Below are 17,522 nucleotides of genomic sequence, written 5' to 3'. Positions count from 1 at the left end.
CTTTTTTTTTTTTTTTACATAATATACTCTGCGGGTTTGTTTAATTGGGATATATTAGATTATGGAATAATCTAATAGTTTATGGAAATTATTTATTTAAAAAAATAATTTTGGAGGAAAATAAATTTTATTATATTTGGTTGGTGAAAAAATTATTTCAAAAAAAATACTGAAAAAAATTATCATATTTGGTTGGAGGCAATATTGAGTTGAAATATTGCCAAATTTTTAATAATATTTTTAAATAAATAATTCAAGTGATGATATTTTTTTCTTAGTCCATTTGTTAGCCATTTATAGTCTACTTACAGAAATGTTCTTAATATTAACTATTTTTAATATTAAATTATGTTTATATGAGTTAATAAATATTTTAAAACTAATTATACATTTATTAGAAAATACATTGCTTATTATAAATATATTTTAGTATATTTTGGTATACAAATAAATATATTAATTTTAGTAAATCTTATGATAATTAATAAATATTTGTTAATTTTTTATTAATAATTAATAAGTATTAATATATATATATATATTAAATATATGAATAGTTATAAATATTATTAATCAATATATTAATGTATTTATAATATATAATATAATATTAATATAATTAATATTAATTATATAATATAGTTAATATTAATTATATAATATAATCAATGTAATATTAATATAATATAAGTGAGGGTATTTTTGTCAAGAAATGATAATTTTAGATTACCTCCACTAGGTAATCCAATGCGTGAAAATAAATACTATCCCCTGATGATATTTATTTATCTTCTCTCTCAAGAACATAGATATGGGATTCACTATTTATTTTACCATTTCTCTCATTTATTTTTAGTACTAAATATAGTATTCTGACATGAGATTTATTTTTCCATACCAGATTACTCCTAAGCAAACAAGCTCTTAGGTAAAAATTCGGAGTATCCCAATTCATAGATTATTCCCAGTGAAAAAATCCATGTCTTAGGCCAACCTTTACACTTGGGGTTAGGACTTCTCTCCCCTTTTTCTCCCAAAAAGAAAGCGTTATGAATGACTAGAGGCTTCATTATACTACTCACAAAATTACTATGTATATGGATATCATAAAAAGTTTGCGTGACCAATAACCATGACAGCAATTCACAAGCCTTGTCCTGACCATTTGAGAAACATTGTCACCAAGCATATTCGGCAGTTCAGATTGCAAGCTAGAGGTAGAGGCGGCAAAGTAAGCAAATCAGCTAGCCAATCTCTTATTATATAAGAGTTCAATAGTATTTCAATAAAACAAAAGAGTTTAATAGTATATTTTAGTCTAAAATGCATGCAGTAAAAGATGCCATGGAGCGGTGGTTATCCCTTCATTTTAGCATCATTTTCTTTCTAAAAGATAGTGCTGCATCATACTTTTAAAAAACTAATTTAAAGCCTTTGGAAAATTCAGCTGGATTATGCTAAATTTTCTACTAGATTCATAGATTAGGTTGCCCATTTTAGCATAACTTTATCAATGAAATACCTTCTAAAATCTTATGGAAATAAAAAAAAAAAATCATAAATCTTTTTCTCTTTCTGCAGCCTAACAAGCCTTTGGGTAATCCTCGAAAGATAGGAGACGGACAAACCGGCAAGTCTTATTCTTGCAAAATATTCGGCCCAATTTTATAGAAATATCCAAATATGCTCTAATTTTTTTAAATATATTATATGCCTTCAGACATAGAAATAGATTGATGAGATAGATCATGGGAGGTGGATGTTTCCAATCAACCAAACCCTTCTGAGGGGTGATCACATCACCCTTGCATAGGTGATTGAAGGACACAATTGTCAATCGAGCTGTGGATGAGTTTCCAAGTACTGGGTGTCCATCATTCTTCAACTTCCCGTTGCTCAAGGCATATAAAGCACCAAATTAAGAATAATAGGTTTACCATTCACCTGAACGTCTTTCTAGGAGCTAACTGTAATTCTTAATATTCTTTCTCAATGTATTATCTCAAGGAATTGGCTTGTACTTCTTTTCTAATTTATGTGCTTCTCTATAAGCAACCCTTCTATGGTAAATTTCAATCATTATTGGAAGCAGTTCAGGGGGGTAAGCATTACCTCCAAGATGTCACCCATATTAATTAGAAAATCATTAGGGATGGGATCCAAATTCAACCCCTTCCTATCTTTGAGCACTTGGAGTCAACCAAAGTCCTGCATGAGGATACCGATCCCAGGTGCATCAGAATGCCCATGCAGCACAATTGTGAGGTCATCCATTGGGGATGATCTACACCAAATTTATTGGACAGATCCTCCTCTTCAAGGCCCAAAGCTAGAGACAACAACAAGGCAATCTCTCTATAAACATCAACAACAGTATATAAGAAAAATAGGAATCGAGTACATTTGAATAAGACGAAGACTGATGCATGTATAACTACCTGTGCGGTTGGTTATCTGAGGACCTTACTCTCTCCTTGTGTACGTTGAAGTTGGTGGCTATTCTAACCATCTCAAAGGGGTCCTCAGAGTAGAGGCTGGACTCATATTCAACTCCATGGTTTATGATCTATGAATTTTTAGAACAAAGTATAATGGTGCAAACTAAAAGGGAATAGAGAGGGGATAAAAGATAAGCGATTTATGTTTTAGAAATGCTTGCTCATTTCTTATATCTGAGAGTGGGGAAAGAAATCAATTAGATAATCCATTAGCAAACGGGTCCATGCTTTAGCAATCATGCTGAGATCATGGACTAGAGAATTCTATTACGCTATAAAAATAGTTCTTTTAAACTTAAAGCGGACTCTTTTCGATGTTCTTTGCTAGTGGAGGAGGGGGTCTGGCTCGTCAATATGGTGGGTCCAGATGAGGAGATGAGAGGAAGATGGCAAGGAAGTGGAGGGCGGAAAGGGGGAAAGGATCTCGGAGGCGGAGAAGAAGGTGGGAAGGTGAAGGAGGTTGGCGGAAGCGCCATTAATGGAAGCCGATATCTATCCTTCTCTCGGCCCCCTTCCAACGGGAGCAAATGCCATCCCGCTTGGACCTTCTCCGTTGCTAAATGCTCCTCTTTTCGACGGCTAGACCGGACGATGCAAATGCCATTGTTAAATATAATTATATTATAATTATAATTATTCTTAGTAGTACTATTGTTACTATTACTATTATTATTATTGTTGTTGAAAACAAAACCCATCCTCCTCTCTTCCGCCATCGTGCCTTCAGGGAGCCGTCCAAGGGATTAGGGTTTCGTCCCCCCTTCCTCTTCAGAAACCCTAATCCTAGCCCAAGCTGAGGATTTCCGCGATGGAGCCCGGCGGCGGCGGAGAACGGGGCGGGTTCCACCGCAACGAGGCCATCTCCGCCGTCCAGGAAGAGGAGCAGTTCTACGGGGAGGACGAGGACTACGAGGACCTCTACAACGACGTCAACGTCGGTGAGGGCTTCCAACATGCCGTCCACAGGAGCGACGAGCCCCGAGGGTATCCGAGGGAGGACGGGAGCAGGAGCAACCCCGCACCCCCGCTCCCGCCGTCGGTGGATGCGCCGGAGAAGGTCCAGATCCCTGGGATCGCGGGCGACCCAAAGATCGGGAGGCCGGTGGATACATCTGGTGGCTTTCATGAGCAAGCATCTGGGGCCGCGCCGCCGCCCGGTGGAAGTAGGCCTGAGTTAGGGCGGTCTTCTGGTCGACCCGGCGAGCTCCAGGGGCAGTCGAGGAACTCTGGCTATGGGAACGAGGGTTATCAAAGGCAAGGGGGTGGCTTTGGAGGTGAGACGAGGCAGGGAGGAGGCGGGCCAGCGGGAGGAGGGAGCGTTAATGGTGGAGGAGAAGGAGCTGGAGGGACGACTCTCTTTGTGGGGGAGCTTCACTGGTGGACGACGGACGCTGATCTCGAGGCAGAGGGCAGCAAGTACGGGCAGCTGAAGGAGGTGAAGTTCTTCGATGAGAAGGCGAGCGGGAAGTCGAAGGGGTTCTGCCAGGTCGATTTCTATGATCCAGTGGCCGCGGCAGCGTGCAAGGAGGGAATGAACGGGCACGTCTTCAATGGCCGGCCCTGTGTCGTGGCATTTGCATCGCCGCACACCGTTCGTCGGATGGGAGAAGCTCAACTCAAGAATCAGCCTATGGCAGCCCAATCGTCAGCACCGCCTCAGAAGGGGAGAGGAGGGGGAGGGGCCCCGATGGGTGGGAATTATGGGAGGGGTGGTGGTGGTGGTAATTGGGGGAGGGGTGGCATGGGGAATCGAGGGCCAATGGGGAATATGAGGAACAGGATGGGGCCTGTGGGTGGAAGAGGAATCATGGGAAACGGCGGGATGGTTGCTCCACCTCCACCGATGCTCCATCCTGGTGCTATGCTTGGTCAAGGTTTTGATCCAACTGGTTACGGAGCAGTGGCTATGGGGAGAATGGGTGGTGCGTATGGAGGCTTTCCTGCAGGGCCGACCACAGCTCCATTCCCGGGATTGATGCCTTCATTTCCTCCAGTTGTGGCTCCTCATGTGAACCCGGCCTTCTTCGGGAGGGGAGGGCTGGCCGCTGGTGGTGTTGGGATGTGGCTGGATCCCAGTATGGGTGGATGGGGAGGTGAAGAGCAGTCAAGTTATGGGGATGATGCTGCTTCAGACCAGCGGTATGGAGAAGGAAGCCATGGGAAGGATCAGGGTCCTGACCGGGATTGGTCGGGGGTTTCAGATAGAAAGCATGACAGGGAGAAGGACGTGGGTCCTGGGCCAGAATGGTCGGAGAGGAGACATCATGATGGAAGAGAAATGGGTAGGGAGAGGGATCGTGATTGGGAGAGAGACAGGGAGAGGGAGAGGGAGAGGGAGAGGGAGAGGGGGAGGGACAGAGACAGAGAGGGGGCAACGGAGAGGGAAAGAGATAGGTATCGGGACGACAGAATCCATCATGGAGATCACTACAGGCACAGGGACCGTGAATTGGAGCGTGATGATGACTCGGATAGAGGACGATCATTGATGCAAAGAAGCAAGTCACGGGAGGTTGAGCATTCAAAGAGGCGGCATTTATCACCGGAGTGAGATGGGGTGTTAGCAAATTCCTTGGCTAGGAAGGAGATCAATGATTTGTGGGCAAGTATGTCAGTCACTCCTATTTATGTTTTAGACTTTTAGTAATTTCATGCCCATGGGACACATGCAGAGGTTGCTTGGAGGGACCTGTTGTAGCTATCATTTTAGACGTAGTTTCGTTGTCGCTGACATCTGTGTTTTTAATGCTTAGCTTGTTTGCTTTGTGACTGATGTGCTTGATGACACTGGTGCATTTTGTAACCTTTTTGTGCAATTTAATGCACGATGTAATTGTACTTTATTAAATTAATTTATTCTCAATGCTTAGTGCTTTCCTTTTGCATACAACCCGAGCTTTCTTCAATGGCAATCTTCTAATGGTCTACACTTCTGATACCACTTACCAGAATACCTATGATATATGAAATTCCTTTCTAGGGATGGTTAATTAAAATGTTTGAGCACATTTTTATTATAGATTGCTTAATCCAATAACTTTTGTTTTGGTCTCAGCAGCAATTTTTGATTGCACAAACTTTTATATGTGGCTCATCATTGTTCTGTGGCTTTTTTCTTATGTTTCATAACTGGTGTGTATTTAGATGTATGATACTTGCTTTTCATCAAGTACACAATAATTGTTGATAGCCTTGTCTTATAGTGGCAACTCTTCTTTCCAATGTGTGGTCATTTTTTGTACTATCATATTAATATGCTGTCCATAGTTATTAGAGTGCTAACTGTGTGCCTTTAGATTTTAAAGAGGAGGGCATGCCATCCTGTTGGTGTATTTCTTGAATTTTGGCTGCAAAAGATTTCCGTATATCTATTTTTAATTCAAACTTGACTTTGGGAAGTTTGACATGAGCTGGAAACATTGTGAAAATTTTATGATTGTTATCTTCTGGAACTATAAGTACATTTATGGTTAGTTTGTTGGATATATTGAAAGTTTAAAAAGAAATGATAGAAGTAGAGCCTTTATGATAATGGAATGGAAAGATGAAGACAATAGGGGTCACTGACAGGCCCTTAAGTTGATGGGTAAACAATGGAAAAGTCCTAATCTATGAAATGTGGAGGACATAAATGCATCAAAAGATTCTGAGCGCCTGAAAGGCGATAACTATTATCTAAGAAGGTGCTAACAATTAAAGGTAAATGGAGCCTTCCACTTCCTAATTCCATCCAGTTGTAGTGCTCTCTTATTAATAAGTTAAGTTTAAATATTTTGCCCCTTGATTTATACTTAAATATTTTTTATGTATACGTGCATATATGCTTTGACTAGTCAACATTCTTTTTTGCATTGATGTGTTTCTTCGATTGCGTGTCATTGGCTATCAGCATGTCTAGTTATTGCAAATGCCTTTTTTCTCGTTTTTATTTTTACAGAGAGTGCAGAGACTTGAAAGTGCTTCTAAATGTTGCTAATTGACCTGTGCCACAATATCTGTGGGTCAATTTAATGTAGATGAGGGTAATTTAGAGCGTTTATTGCAGCAACATTGAACTGAAACTGGTTTTCTGATGTATAGGCTCCATGCAACTTTACTTAGACAATATATTTAGTTGCAAACAATCAAAAATATCATATATTGGTCAAGGACATTCAGTTATCTTGAAGAGTGTTACTGTTACCATCACCATTATTGCTTGCTTCATGAAGTTGGGCTTGCCGTTTTTGCAGTGTATGGAGAAGTTCCTTAAACCCTATTCTGTTCGACTTATGTTGTACTTGGTGCAACAACTGACGTAGGTTGTATGTTCAGAAAGAATTGTCTGTATTTCATTTGTTGCTCACTAGAGGCAAGGACCGACATCTTTTAAATATCGAAGTTTCTGTTTAAAATCAGCTTGGTATCTGGAAAACATTCAGAAAGCAGAGGGGCTGGATGTCAGAAACTTGTGGATCACCAGATTACTCTGTAAACTGAAGTTATGGAGAAGTATAGGACATCAAGTATGATCAAAGTGACTACCTTGGTAACTTAACTGTGGAAATGTTTTGAGGACCTTAAACCAAGGACTCCATTGGGTTTAGGATTGTCCGACAAGGAGATTACAGGTAGAGCAGCTCTTAACAAGCTGTAATATTATTAAATTAAAATACTTTGGCAGAAAATCATGAGTACTAAGTGGATTATCCAAATTATATAAAAGTTGTTTTTTCATCCAATCCATCACAGCGCAACGGGTAATTTCTGCACAAGCTTGTATTGGCAAGCAGTAAGGAGTTCACACCCACGAGGGAAATTTAATTTTGAACAACTTCATAGCGAAGTCTTCTTTATATATCTAGTGGATGAATTATTAACTTGCTCAGATTGATGAAGAAAATGATTGGACCATAGGAAAATTATGTTTGACTTGATGGATTTATGAGCTCAGGAAGCAACAGAAGTCATGGTTTCGATGATTTGTATTTTAAATATGTTGTTCCACAAATCTCAGATCACCATGGGCAGTTTCTCTAATCTTGATTATATCATGTTTAATAACCTTGATCCTAGCTACATGGTTCATGTACACTTAAAATAGATCGCTTGATTGGTGCATCAAATGCACACCATATTTAATGTTGCTAACAATGTTATGCCATGTTCATCATTGTAACTTTGATTCATCATAATTTTTGTTTTGCTTGTGTCTTCTTGGGGCTGGGTCTTGAAGGTGGGGCAAGGGTAATGTATATAACTATATCCACGGATTGAGGTGCCACAACATACTGGTCTGTACTGTACAACATACATTGTGCTGATAAGGTATCATGATAGCACCACTGTACCATGTGTTCTAGTCTGTGCTAGATCATGTCAGTCCAACATTCAGCATGACTGATATAGGTATATGACCTCTATGATCGCTAGGCATTAGCACATGTTAATACCTATTATGCGAAGCCTTGAATGGAAATGGTAGGGATCGTGGTTCCAGCATTTTAAAATGCAGTTCATGTGGCTATGTATACTCCCCCATATGTGAAAGCAGCCACCACGTTGGGGTTGGGATGCATAGTGAACCATCAAGTGCCTACATAGGCCCAAGCAGCTCGCATATGTAGCCTGAATGCACAAAATTGTGATGATGTTGGTTGACAAGTCACCTTCCTATGAGAAATCTTTCGAGTGTAGTTTTGAAAAATTAATAACTTAACTACCACATCTTGTTTATTAATTTAGGTATTTGATACTTAATTATAAGTGGTGCATCCTTGTTGCTCATTCTTAGGTCATCTATCATTTGACAATTTGTAAATTTCAAATTTTGAGAATGGTTGATAGAAGTATTTTGTTCTTTTTTGGTTAATATAATAGGGTCTCAAATATGTGGAATAGCATCCATACATAATCTTTTTGTCCTGAAATAACTTTTCTGTTTCTTTTTTTAAGCTTATTTTTATCTTATTGTATGCATTATATTTATTTTTAAGTACTTTATGCCAACTGTATATGTGCTTGCATATGCACGCGCATACTGCATGGTAGTATCTCAACTTTCCACATGCTGCAGCTTCTTTTTGAAACACTGCATGGTTCTTTGTTTCTTGATTGTATTATTTTTATTGGATCCTCATGTTTCTACCTCATTTGTACTTATATTTACTTATCAAACTCATAGAGTTATATCCCATCATAAGGGTATAAGTAGGACTGTGACCACATTGGTGGTGCCTTATGAAGCATTGTCTTGTTGTAATCTAGCTTTTAAAGTTTCATTTTATTGAACATCGAAAGTCGGAATACATTACATATTTTTGTTTCTGGCCTTAAAAGACCGGATATGTTTTTTTTTTTTTGGCTGTTGTTTGGGCTGTATTTTGGCTCATTCTTTTGGTCCATTATTGATGTAGATGTTATAAGTAATGGCCAGCCAGTATAATAGTATTTTGGTCAGTTGACCATCACTTATTGCACCTTTTAGCACGATAAAGGGACACAAGAGACAGGTGGCATGTGCTCTTCTTTTTCTTCTTTCTATCCTTGTTTCCCTCCCTTCTATGTTTCTCTTCTTTTAATTTTTTTAATTCTTTCCCTGCTTGGAAAAATATCCCACAAAAAAAAGAAGAAATGTGCAGCCAGCAGGTTGCTAGCATGTTTCCTTAGATCCATAAATGGTTTCTTACAACAGAAATTCAGATCTAGGTCTTTGCTAGTTCATGTAATCTTGAATCACCATTTTGGAATACTGCCATCTTCAATTCCTCTCCCCCATCTGAAGAAGATAAGAGGAGCTTCAAATATATGCCTTGATCAAAATTTTGTCAGATTGCTCTTTTTTAATTTTTAAGAAATATTATTTGGTAACCAATACATTCAGTTGATGCTGCCTCTCTTATTCTACATGCTACATGCCATTTGGTAGACAAAGAATAGGTACCGTTTTGAGTAATTCACACCTTTTTGATTAGTCAATCTTTCCCTTTCTGAAATCTACTCAATTTATGTTTGAAACCATTCTGATATCATCGAATAGTAAAGCTTTCAGTTTTTGTTAGTCTGTATGCACCTACCAGGGCAGATTGTTATGATAATAAACCCATCCCAATTCATTAACTGAAATTGTAGAACAGCAATATCTTGGGTATAGTTAATGAATGAGTTTTTTGGTGACAAGTGAGGTTAAAATATTTGTATAAGAACCCACTTTTGACGTAAGTGAGGTTAAAATATTTGTATAAGAACCCACTTTTGACGTATGGAAGTAGCACTGATGATTAGAGGCTATGACATGCTTGGTCAAGACATGTTGAGAAACGTGCAATGTGGGATGCTATATGTGATGTTTTTGGCTCTTGGATGCAATGTGGGGTGTGGAAAATTTGTCCGTGTTGTTAAAATATACTTGTGTCTATAACTTAAAAACATCTTTATTCTCTAATTAGGTAATAGAGCGCTACTTTGGCTTAACACTTTGGTCTATTTTGTTTTTTTCCTTGTAGACACTCCTTTATAACTCAAGCACGTAGAACATATCGAGAATGCACAATGCATTTGGAGAGATTTAATATGAATATATTGAAGTTAAGAACTTTCGTAAGCTAATACGATGCGATCCCAACATCTCTGAACACAAGCATTATTTGGTTGCCCTTGCTATGAGGAGAAATCAGTTGACGCTGTTCTCTTTCGCTGTGGGAGAGCTATGCGAGTTTGAAGATTAGCTGATGCCCCACGGGAGCTTCTTTAGTCGGTGACCCCCATTTGCATTCCTTGTGCACTTGAGAGGATGCTCCAGTAGATCGTCATCCAGACATGTTGCCATCAGGGTTGCCTATATTGCTTATAATATCTAGCTAGCCAAGAATGCCTAAATTTTTGAGGAGGTCAATCGGTCGATGTGATTTATCTCGGAGAGAGCTTTGGCTCAAGCCGCTGAGATCATCCACACACATGGTGTTGAAGAGCCTATAACAGCTTGGGACAACTAGGACTCTTTTGTAGCTTCTGCAGCAACTTGAATGGTGTTTATCACTTAGGTGCCCTCACCCTCGAGTTTTCTTAAGGTGAACGTTGATGCTTGTGTGATGGATGGTGGCAGTAGAGGTGGAGTAGGGTTTGTGATCAGAGGCCTGGACTTTAGACTCATTGTTGTGGGTAGCCCCATCTTTGATACATTAGTCCTAGGAGCGAAGATGAGGACAGCTTGGGTGGGTATTACCTATGCTTGTTGCATCTTAAGAGCTGATCTCATCCTCCTAGAGGGGGATTTTGCTACAGTGATTGGTTGGATCTGAAGGAAGGACACAGAAATAGGTACACCCCCTTGAAGGATATTTGGAGACTGGCAGGGAGACTACTTCCTTCCAAGCACGTTTACCGAGAGGCGAGCGGGGCTGCAGATTGGATGACCTCTTATGTGGTAGAGCGCTCTAGCGAGATGTGGTGGACTGACTTGGCGCTGATACCAAGGGCGCTTTGGGACATCTTATTTTTTTTATTTTTTTGGATGTATTCATACTAGAATGGTGTGAATCGCCCGTCGTAGCAAAAGAAAAAAAACACAAGCATTATTGTCAACAGCTAAATGACAAATAAACTTGTGTCGCCTGGCCTGCTCAAGCCAGAAGACTTTTGGGTGGACATGGGCCAAGATTTTAGGCTCAGTGGGTTGTGCCAAGTCTGGAAAAATAAAGTCGTCTATTAAACAAGTTGGACTTAAGTTTGGGGATTAAAACTTGACTTGAATTTTTTTAACCTAGGTTTTGTAATCCTAGGGTCAGTTTGCCACTCCCATTTGGGTATTGGGTTGCCAGTTCCTCGCTTATTTTTTCCTATATCTGCTCAGATCTCCTCTCCTCCTGCTCCTCTTCTCCCTTCTTCTTCTTCTCCCATTGTTGCCGGCAACCACAACAACCACCACTGAGAAGAAGGCTTTGGAGGTGGTGAAGGTGGTGGAGAGTTGGCTCTTAGTCCTCTTTTGCCTTTTCTACCTCTATGCTCTGATGGTTCTCCCTCATTTTTTCGGAGCCACCCTCTAGGATGACTCCTCATGGTGCATCAAGTATTCCTATTAGTCTCGAGTTTCTTAAGCTCCTCCTGAGACACTCTACTAGTTTTGGTCCTTTTGTGGTTATCGGATGTCAACTTCTTGTTATTTGGTCCTCGTGTGCTTATGCTGGTTGTCTTTTAGCCTTTTCACTTCCAACTTGGTACTTTCTTTTCCTTACCAACTTCGGTCATCAAGCTTTGAATCCACTTCTAGAGCTTTTCTTGAAGTGTGGCTTTGTATTTGTCATAATTGATTTGTTTTGTCATATTGACATCATTCCAGTTAGGTTTGTAGTATATTGAGTATTGAGTCCTGGTCCAATTATTTGGCTGGTTAGGCTCCTGACATCTTTTTTGTTGATTTTTATTGATGTTGGTCCTCAAGACTTCTTTTTATCATCTTGCTTTCTTTTAATTCGTTTTTAAGCTTATAGGACCCTTTCTCATGGTGGTTCTTAGCATGCGTCCATCTTTCATTTGTGTGAGCTTACAACTACTTTTAGTTATTTTATACTCTTGGATTTCTCCACGCTCTATATGTATTATGTTGAACTTATCCAAACATGATGGAATCTAGAAAATTGGAATTCTAAACCTAATTATATAAGTATTTTTAAAGCACTTTTAGCATTTTTAAAAGCATTTTAATTATTTTTCATATTTTTTAAAAAATAGTGAAAAAGGGTGAGGAAGCTCGAGGCTCAGCCCGAAGCCTGAAGTCCGAGTTAGGGCAGGGCTTGGGCTTGCAAAGCAGGTCCAAAGGCAGTGGTGGCCTGGGCCTGGGCCTGGGCCTGGCCCGTGAACAAGTCTAATGGTGGAGGCTGTAACTAGTTGCAACCTTTGAGATGTGATCTCATTGGCACTTGATATATCTGGATTATTGATGTAAATTCTTAAGCACACTCACCTTCCCTAAACTTAACCTTTCTTGTTCCGAGAGAGAGAGAGAGAGAGAGAGTCAACAGGAAGTTTGTGTGTGGCATGTGCACATGGGTGTCTCTGTGTGTCTGCATAAATGTTGTATGCAAAATATTTATTTTTTGCCATGTTCAAGGGGTGGTGATGTACTAATTTAGGATATGTTAAAAAGAATTGAATGGTAAAGAGGAAAAAATGCAAGGGGTGTGTGTATAAAGAGTGTATACGAAAGATTTATTTTTTTTCTGATGTACTATATAAGGATACTATTAAAGAGATTTGAATGGAATAATAAAGAGAAAAATGCAAGATATCCATTGGAATGGATTGGGGTAGAGGGACAGTTGGGAAGTGGTACCGTGAGAATTAGGATCATCGGTGAGAATTGAGAGAGAGAGAGAGAGAGTGGCACCCGCATCTAGTTAGAGATTCGTAGTTAAGGAATCCGATCTCTGAGTGCATGAGAGATTTTAGGGATGGAGAAATCAGTTCTTTGGAATAATAAATGGGACATTTTTTGCAGGAGAGTGGGAACTCATTGTTCATCCTCTCTCCTTGGTGGGCCAAATCTTATTAAAAATCACAAAAGAAGTAAAAAGGAAAAATCATGGGTGTGCAAGAAGTCTCAAACAGAGAGAAAAGTTACAAAGAGGCCAAATATTTACTTGGTGTTTCATGTTTGTATATACTTGTAGCAAAAGATTGAAAAAATGTTTTTTATTTGAGAAATAATTTAACAGAATATTTTTGAAATTCAGAACTTTCATTTTCTTAATATGGCATATGTCTGCTGGCAAGTTTCTTGCAAAGCTGTGGATTTCACAAGTTCAGCATGTTTAATGTTTAGAAATGGAAAGAGGGGATTTTGAACCATAGGAGGAAAAGGAAACTTGTTTTTTTCAAAAAGAGTTTTAAGACCCAGAATGCTAATATAAATCTGATTCCAGGTTGTTCTGAAAACTTTAGAATACTTTGAACAAATAAACAGTGAGGGAAGCGAGTTAAAGAATGGGAGGTGAAATGTAGACAAAAATGAAAATAGTGGAAAAAAAGAAAATAAATTAGGAGGAGATGTGGGAGAAGGAAGTCAAACATCCGCAAATAACAAAATCCCTGTCTCAGTTGCAGCCGAGCCCTTCAGCGAACAAAGTGCCAGTCCATCTGTCTTGCTGATTAAGAATCTTTTCAGGACTTTATGGAATAACAATAAATGGAAAAGTGCGGTCGATAAACTTTATTATGAGGCAGCACTTTAGGGGCCACAGTGATAACAAAGTTAAGCTGACATTATTGGCTGGCTGGTAGACACCATAGTGCCTTTAATTCCAAAGTTCTTAGTGCTGTAAATCTGAGTTTTAAGAGATGTCATCTTTGTATCATTTTTGTTCTGAGACTGTGATTGCTGTGACAGCTATCCTCCTTTTAACCTTATCTGGGTTCTCCTATAAAAGTAGGCCAGAGAGTAAGTCTCCACATATGCCATAGTTCGCTGAACGAAATCTGGCTGCAAACCCAAGGATATGATTTTCTTTTCATTTTATCCTGTGGAGATATAACTATGCCATGGGGGTAATAACAAAATTATTGCTTGGGTGATTTAACAACAAGTATTATGTAAGCCATCTTGTTTGGATGTACTTTGTTGCATAAATTATTTGTGAGGAATGCCTGAACTTTTGGATGTTCCTGGTTCTACTGACAACTGCTCATAATTGTATATGATGATAAACTTATTTTCCAGTTATGGATTTCTTAAAGACTATATATATTTTTCTCTTGATGTCAATGTAAAAAGTCACTTAGTCATGAGCACGGTAATTGGGGTATTTGGAAGCAACTATTGCATAGATGGCATGGGTATAAAGTCTCTATAATTATTCTTGATGTTTGGTTAGTTGTACGTTTAAGTTATAGCCTTCATGAAGTACCATTACCAGCAAGCCAGACCCCATTTATGTAGAATTAGCTTTATGAATCCCCTATCATTTTTTGACAAGATGTTTCATATGTCATTGCTAGATTTGATTGGTTGTGTTGTCTCTCAAGCTATGGAAGGTAGATAACTTGAAGGTAGATGATTTTGTTTGGGACCATATGATGATGATGCAAAATTCTGTGTCATGTAAAGTGAACCTTAAAATTACTGCAAGCGGGTTTCATGATTATTGCATAATTTCTTCACGGAAATCTGCTGTCCCTAACCATTATGAAATATTGTATGAACAAGCCAAGCCCCATTTATATAATCAATTCTTTTTCTCTATTAATTCCTTCAAGGAGTCTGACATATCATTGCTAGATTCTCCTAACTTAAAACTAATGCTAGTGTGTCATGATTATTGTCCCACTCTGTATAGGAGTTGATATGTAAACCCCTCTCACATATCATTGCTATGTTCTCCTAACTTTAAAACTAATGCTGGTGTATCATGATTATTGTACCACTCCATGTAGGAGTTGATATGAAATGGGGTTTTCACTTTTCAATTTTTAATCCAAACAAGGTTTTAAGTACTGTATACTGGCTGGACACTGGCACTGGCATGCCTTACTGTGCCGATGCTTGTTAGACCCTGGCATCGTAGTGTGCAAGCACTAGCATGCAGCTGGTATACAGTTGTGCGATGCGCCTGCAACGCAGTGGCATCTTATTGCCAGCACCACACGGTTCGCACCTTCATCAACAAATTGAAATTATAACTGAATAATGATCCTATGTCCATTTTTGATGTATCCTTGCTTGTTACTTCATGGGCTCCTCCATCAGACTTGTCCCTGCATTACCTTTGTTCTGTTTCCAGTGTCCAATACTGATCTTGTTTTTCTTTATTAAGAAAGTATGACCCATGCAATATTAGTCCATTTTTATTTGGAGTGTATGATCCTTTATGGCCTTTAAGATTCTTCGAGTCCGACTTGTGTTCATCTTTATTCTATTTCTGGTCCCCGATTAAGTTTATTAAGAAATAATTCATCAGTCTCAGGCTCCTTGAAACTGGATTCTAGATTTTGATCAACTTACACTTATTGCATGTCTTTTTGTTTTAGTAATGAATAAATCTGATATGTTGACTTTCACCAATTTATGGATGCAGCTAGAAGAGCAGTTGGAAAAGGTTTGGCTATAGTAGCAGGTCCCTCTTTCTTGAGTGGATGCAGAACTTCTTCCGAGCTTACAGATTGAATGAGTGATGTGAATGAAGCAGGTATTCTGCTCCAAAAAACCAATTTAGTAACTGTCATTTTGGTTTGAAACCTTTGGGATGTTTTGAAGTGTTGTAGGAGATTTCACTGCATGAAATGTAAGATTTTAGTTAAAAGACAGGAAAATGGTCTTGCTGATTTACACCTGTTAGTGCAATATCTGACCACGCACTTTCAGAAAGTGATGGTGAGATAGATCTTTAATCAGTGCTGGTGGAACAAGATCTCGAGGTTTCAGATTTTGTTTGCTTTTCTTTTTTAATGAATGATGATGATGAAGGAATTTGCTGAAAGCATTGTTACAGATGCATAGGTCTCCTTTGCTTGATGTATGATAATTGTATGCAAGACTCAAGCTTTTTGGAGTTAGCAGGGTGCGCAATGTGATTTCTTGACTATCCTGATATTTTTTTCCCTCTTTCCTTGTACGGATGAAGAGAAAGACCACCATTTATAGAAGATTCTGAGATTGCTGAATATGATTTTGATTTGTGTCATATTCTGTTTATGTTTCTTGTTGAGTCATGCCCCTTGGAGCTTTAATGAGATTTTATGCTGAATACAATGTTGATTTGTGTTATATTCTGCTTGGTGCTGTTTATGAGTTTGCACTGTGAATTGTGCCATATAATGAAGCAAGATGAATGGTGCAAGAAGTTGAGTGACTTTTTTGAGCAATTTTTCTGAGTTACCATAGCATTGCTAAATCCAAAGCTACATGTTGTGTGATTTCTTTCTTTTTAGAAGTCTGCTGTCACATTTGACATCAGAGTAATTTTTTAAAAAAAATTAGGTGATCTCCATATGCTATGTTGGTAGAAATTTTGATCTCCACCATTTTGTATCAGGGAAGACTTCAGGATATGTTGGCTTCCTATAATGGTATATGGAAATTTTTGACCATCGAATTAGTATATTGAAAAGGATCGTATGTTTTCTATAATGGTTTTTAAAAGTTTATTCTCTTTGCCCGTGCGCTTGTGCTGCTGCTTTTGCTGGAATGTCTTTTGTTTGCGGTTCAATAAAATTATAGCAAACTCAAATTTGGCCTGTTTCTCAACTTGACCTGCACTCTCCCAACGCCTAAAGTTGGAACCCGTCGGTTGTATGTGAGTGGCCTCAAGCTGATGTTTGAGCTCAATCCAGTTAAAATATGAATCTTGCAGTATTGGAACTAATCTAATGGGCATGATAACTTGATCAAGATCAGTTTAAAATATTTGTAAAGGTTACTAGAAGTATACCTTGCTTCTTTTTTTCTTTTTTTTTTTTCTTTTTTCTTTTTTCTTTTTTCTTTTTTTTTACCTTGCTTTCATCTAACTCAATCTAACCCATTAAGTAGAAGGGCCAGATCAGGATTTATATGAAGTTAATGTTTTCTAAAAGATAACTTAAGATGGAGGCAGAACTAATCCAACTACATTGCAGCTGTACTATCTAATACATTTTCTTGATTTTTCTGTTCATCTTCTGGCTATCATTCCTGCATCTCTTTTTATCATTCTTTCCCATTCCACTTGCCTGCCGGGCTTGAATTATGCCATCTCCTTCTTGCAAACATATTAGATGGATTAGTGATAAAAAAGGTCAGCTCCTTGTGCTACAAGCCGTCAAGTACAAATGAGGGCAATCGACACTTGACCAATTTTAGAACGGTACTGTTTACATGTGATGCACATCATGTTCATGTAAACATTGAAGGGAGGGCTGCCGAGGAACACTTAATGCTCTTCTTTAAATTTAGTTTGGGTGCAAACCACTATGCTTTCCTAGTCACGAGAGGACACTGCACCACAAGGTTAAGAAACATCACAGAGAAGACCAGGTGACCGAGAAGTGAGAAGATTCCTTTGTTTGATAAAAGAGAGA

At 38.7% G+C, this 17,522-nt stretch overlaps 1 protein-coding gene across 1 annotated transcript; it reads left to right on the top strand.

Moving 5' to 3' along the window:
• Positions 1 to 3,159: 3,159 nt before the first annotated feature.
• On the top strand, positions 3,160 to 15,688 carry LOC103721307 (uncharacterized). Its single transcript, XM_039128281.2, has 2 exons — positions 3,160 to 5,104; positions 15,545 to 15,688. Exon 1 carries the CDS (start codon positions 3,307 to 3,309, stop codon positions 5,047 to 5,049), a length of 1,743 nt encoding a protein of 580 aa, XP_038984209.2. The 5' UTR covers positions 3,160 to 3,306; the 3' UTR covers positions 5,050 to 5,104; positions 15,545 to 15,688.
• The last annotated feature ends 1,834 nt before the right edge of the window (positions 15,689 to 17,522 follow it).

This window comes from Phoenix dactylifera, chromosome 11 (genome assembly GCF_051530095.1).
Source record: "Phoenix dactylifera cultivar Ajwa chromosome 11, Ajwa_hap1_PhDact_Kaust_v1.1, whole genome shotgun sequence".
NCBI classification, from domain to species: Eukaryota; Viridiplantae; Streptophyta; class Magnoliopsida; order Arecales; family Arecaceae; genus Phoenix; species Phoenix dactylifera.
The sequence above is the reverse complement of the archived record's forward strand: the minus strand, read 5'-3'. Positions and strand labels throughout refer to the sequence as shown.

What these genes read in the sequence shown, in the direction of transcription:
- LOC103721307 (XM_039128281.2), top strand. Translation starts at nt 3,307, where the DNA reads ATGGAGCCCGGCGGCGGCGGAGAACGGGGCGGGTTCCACCGCAACGAG.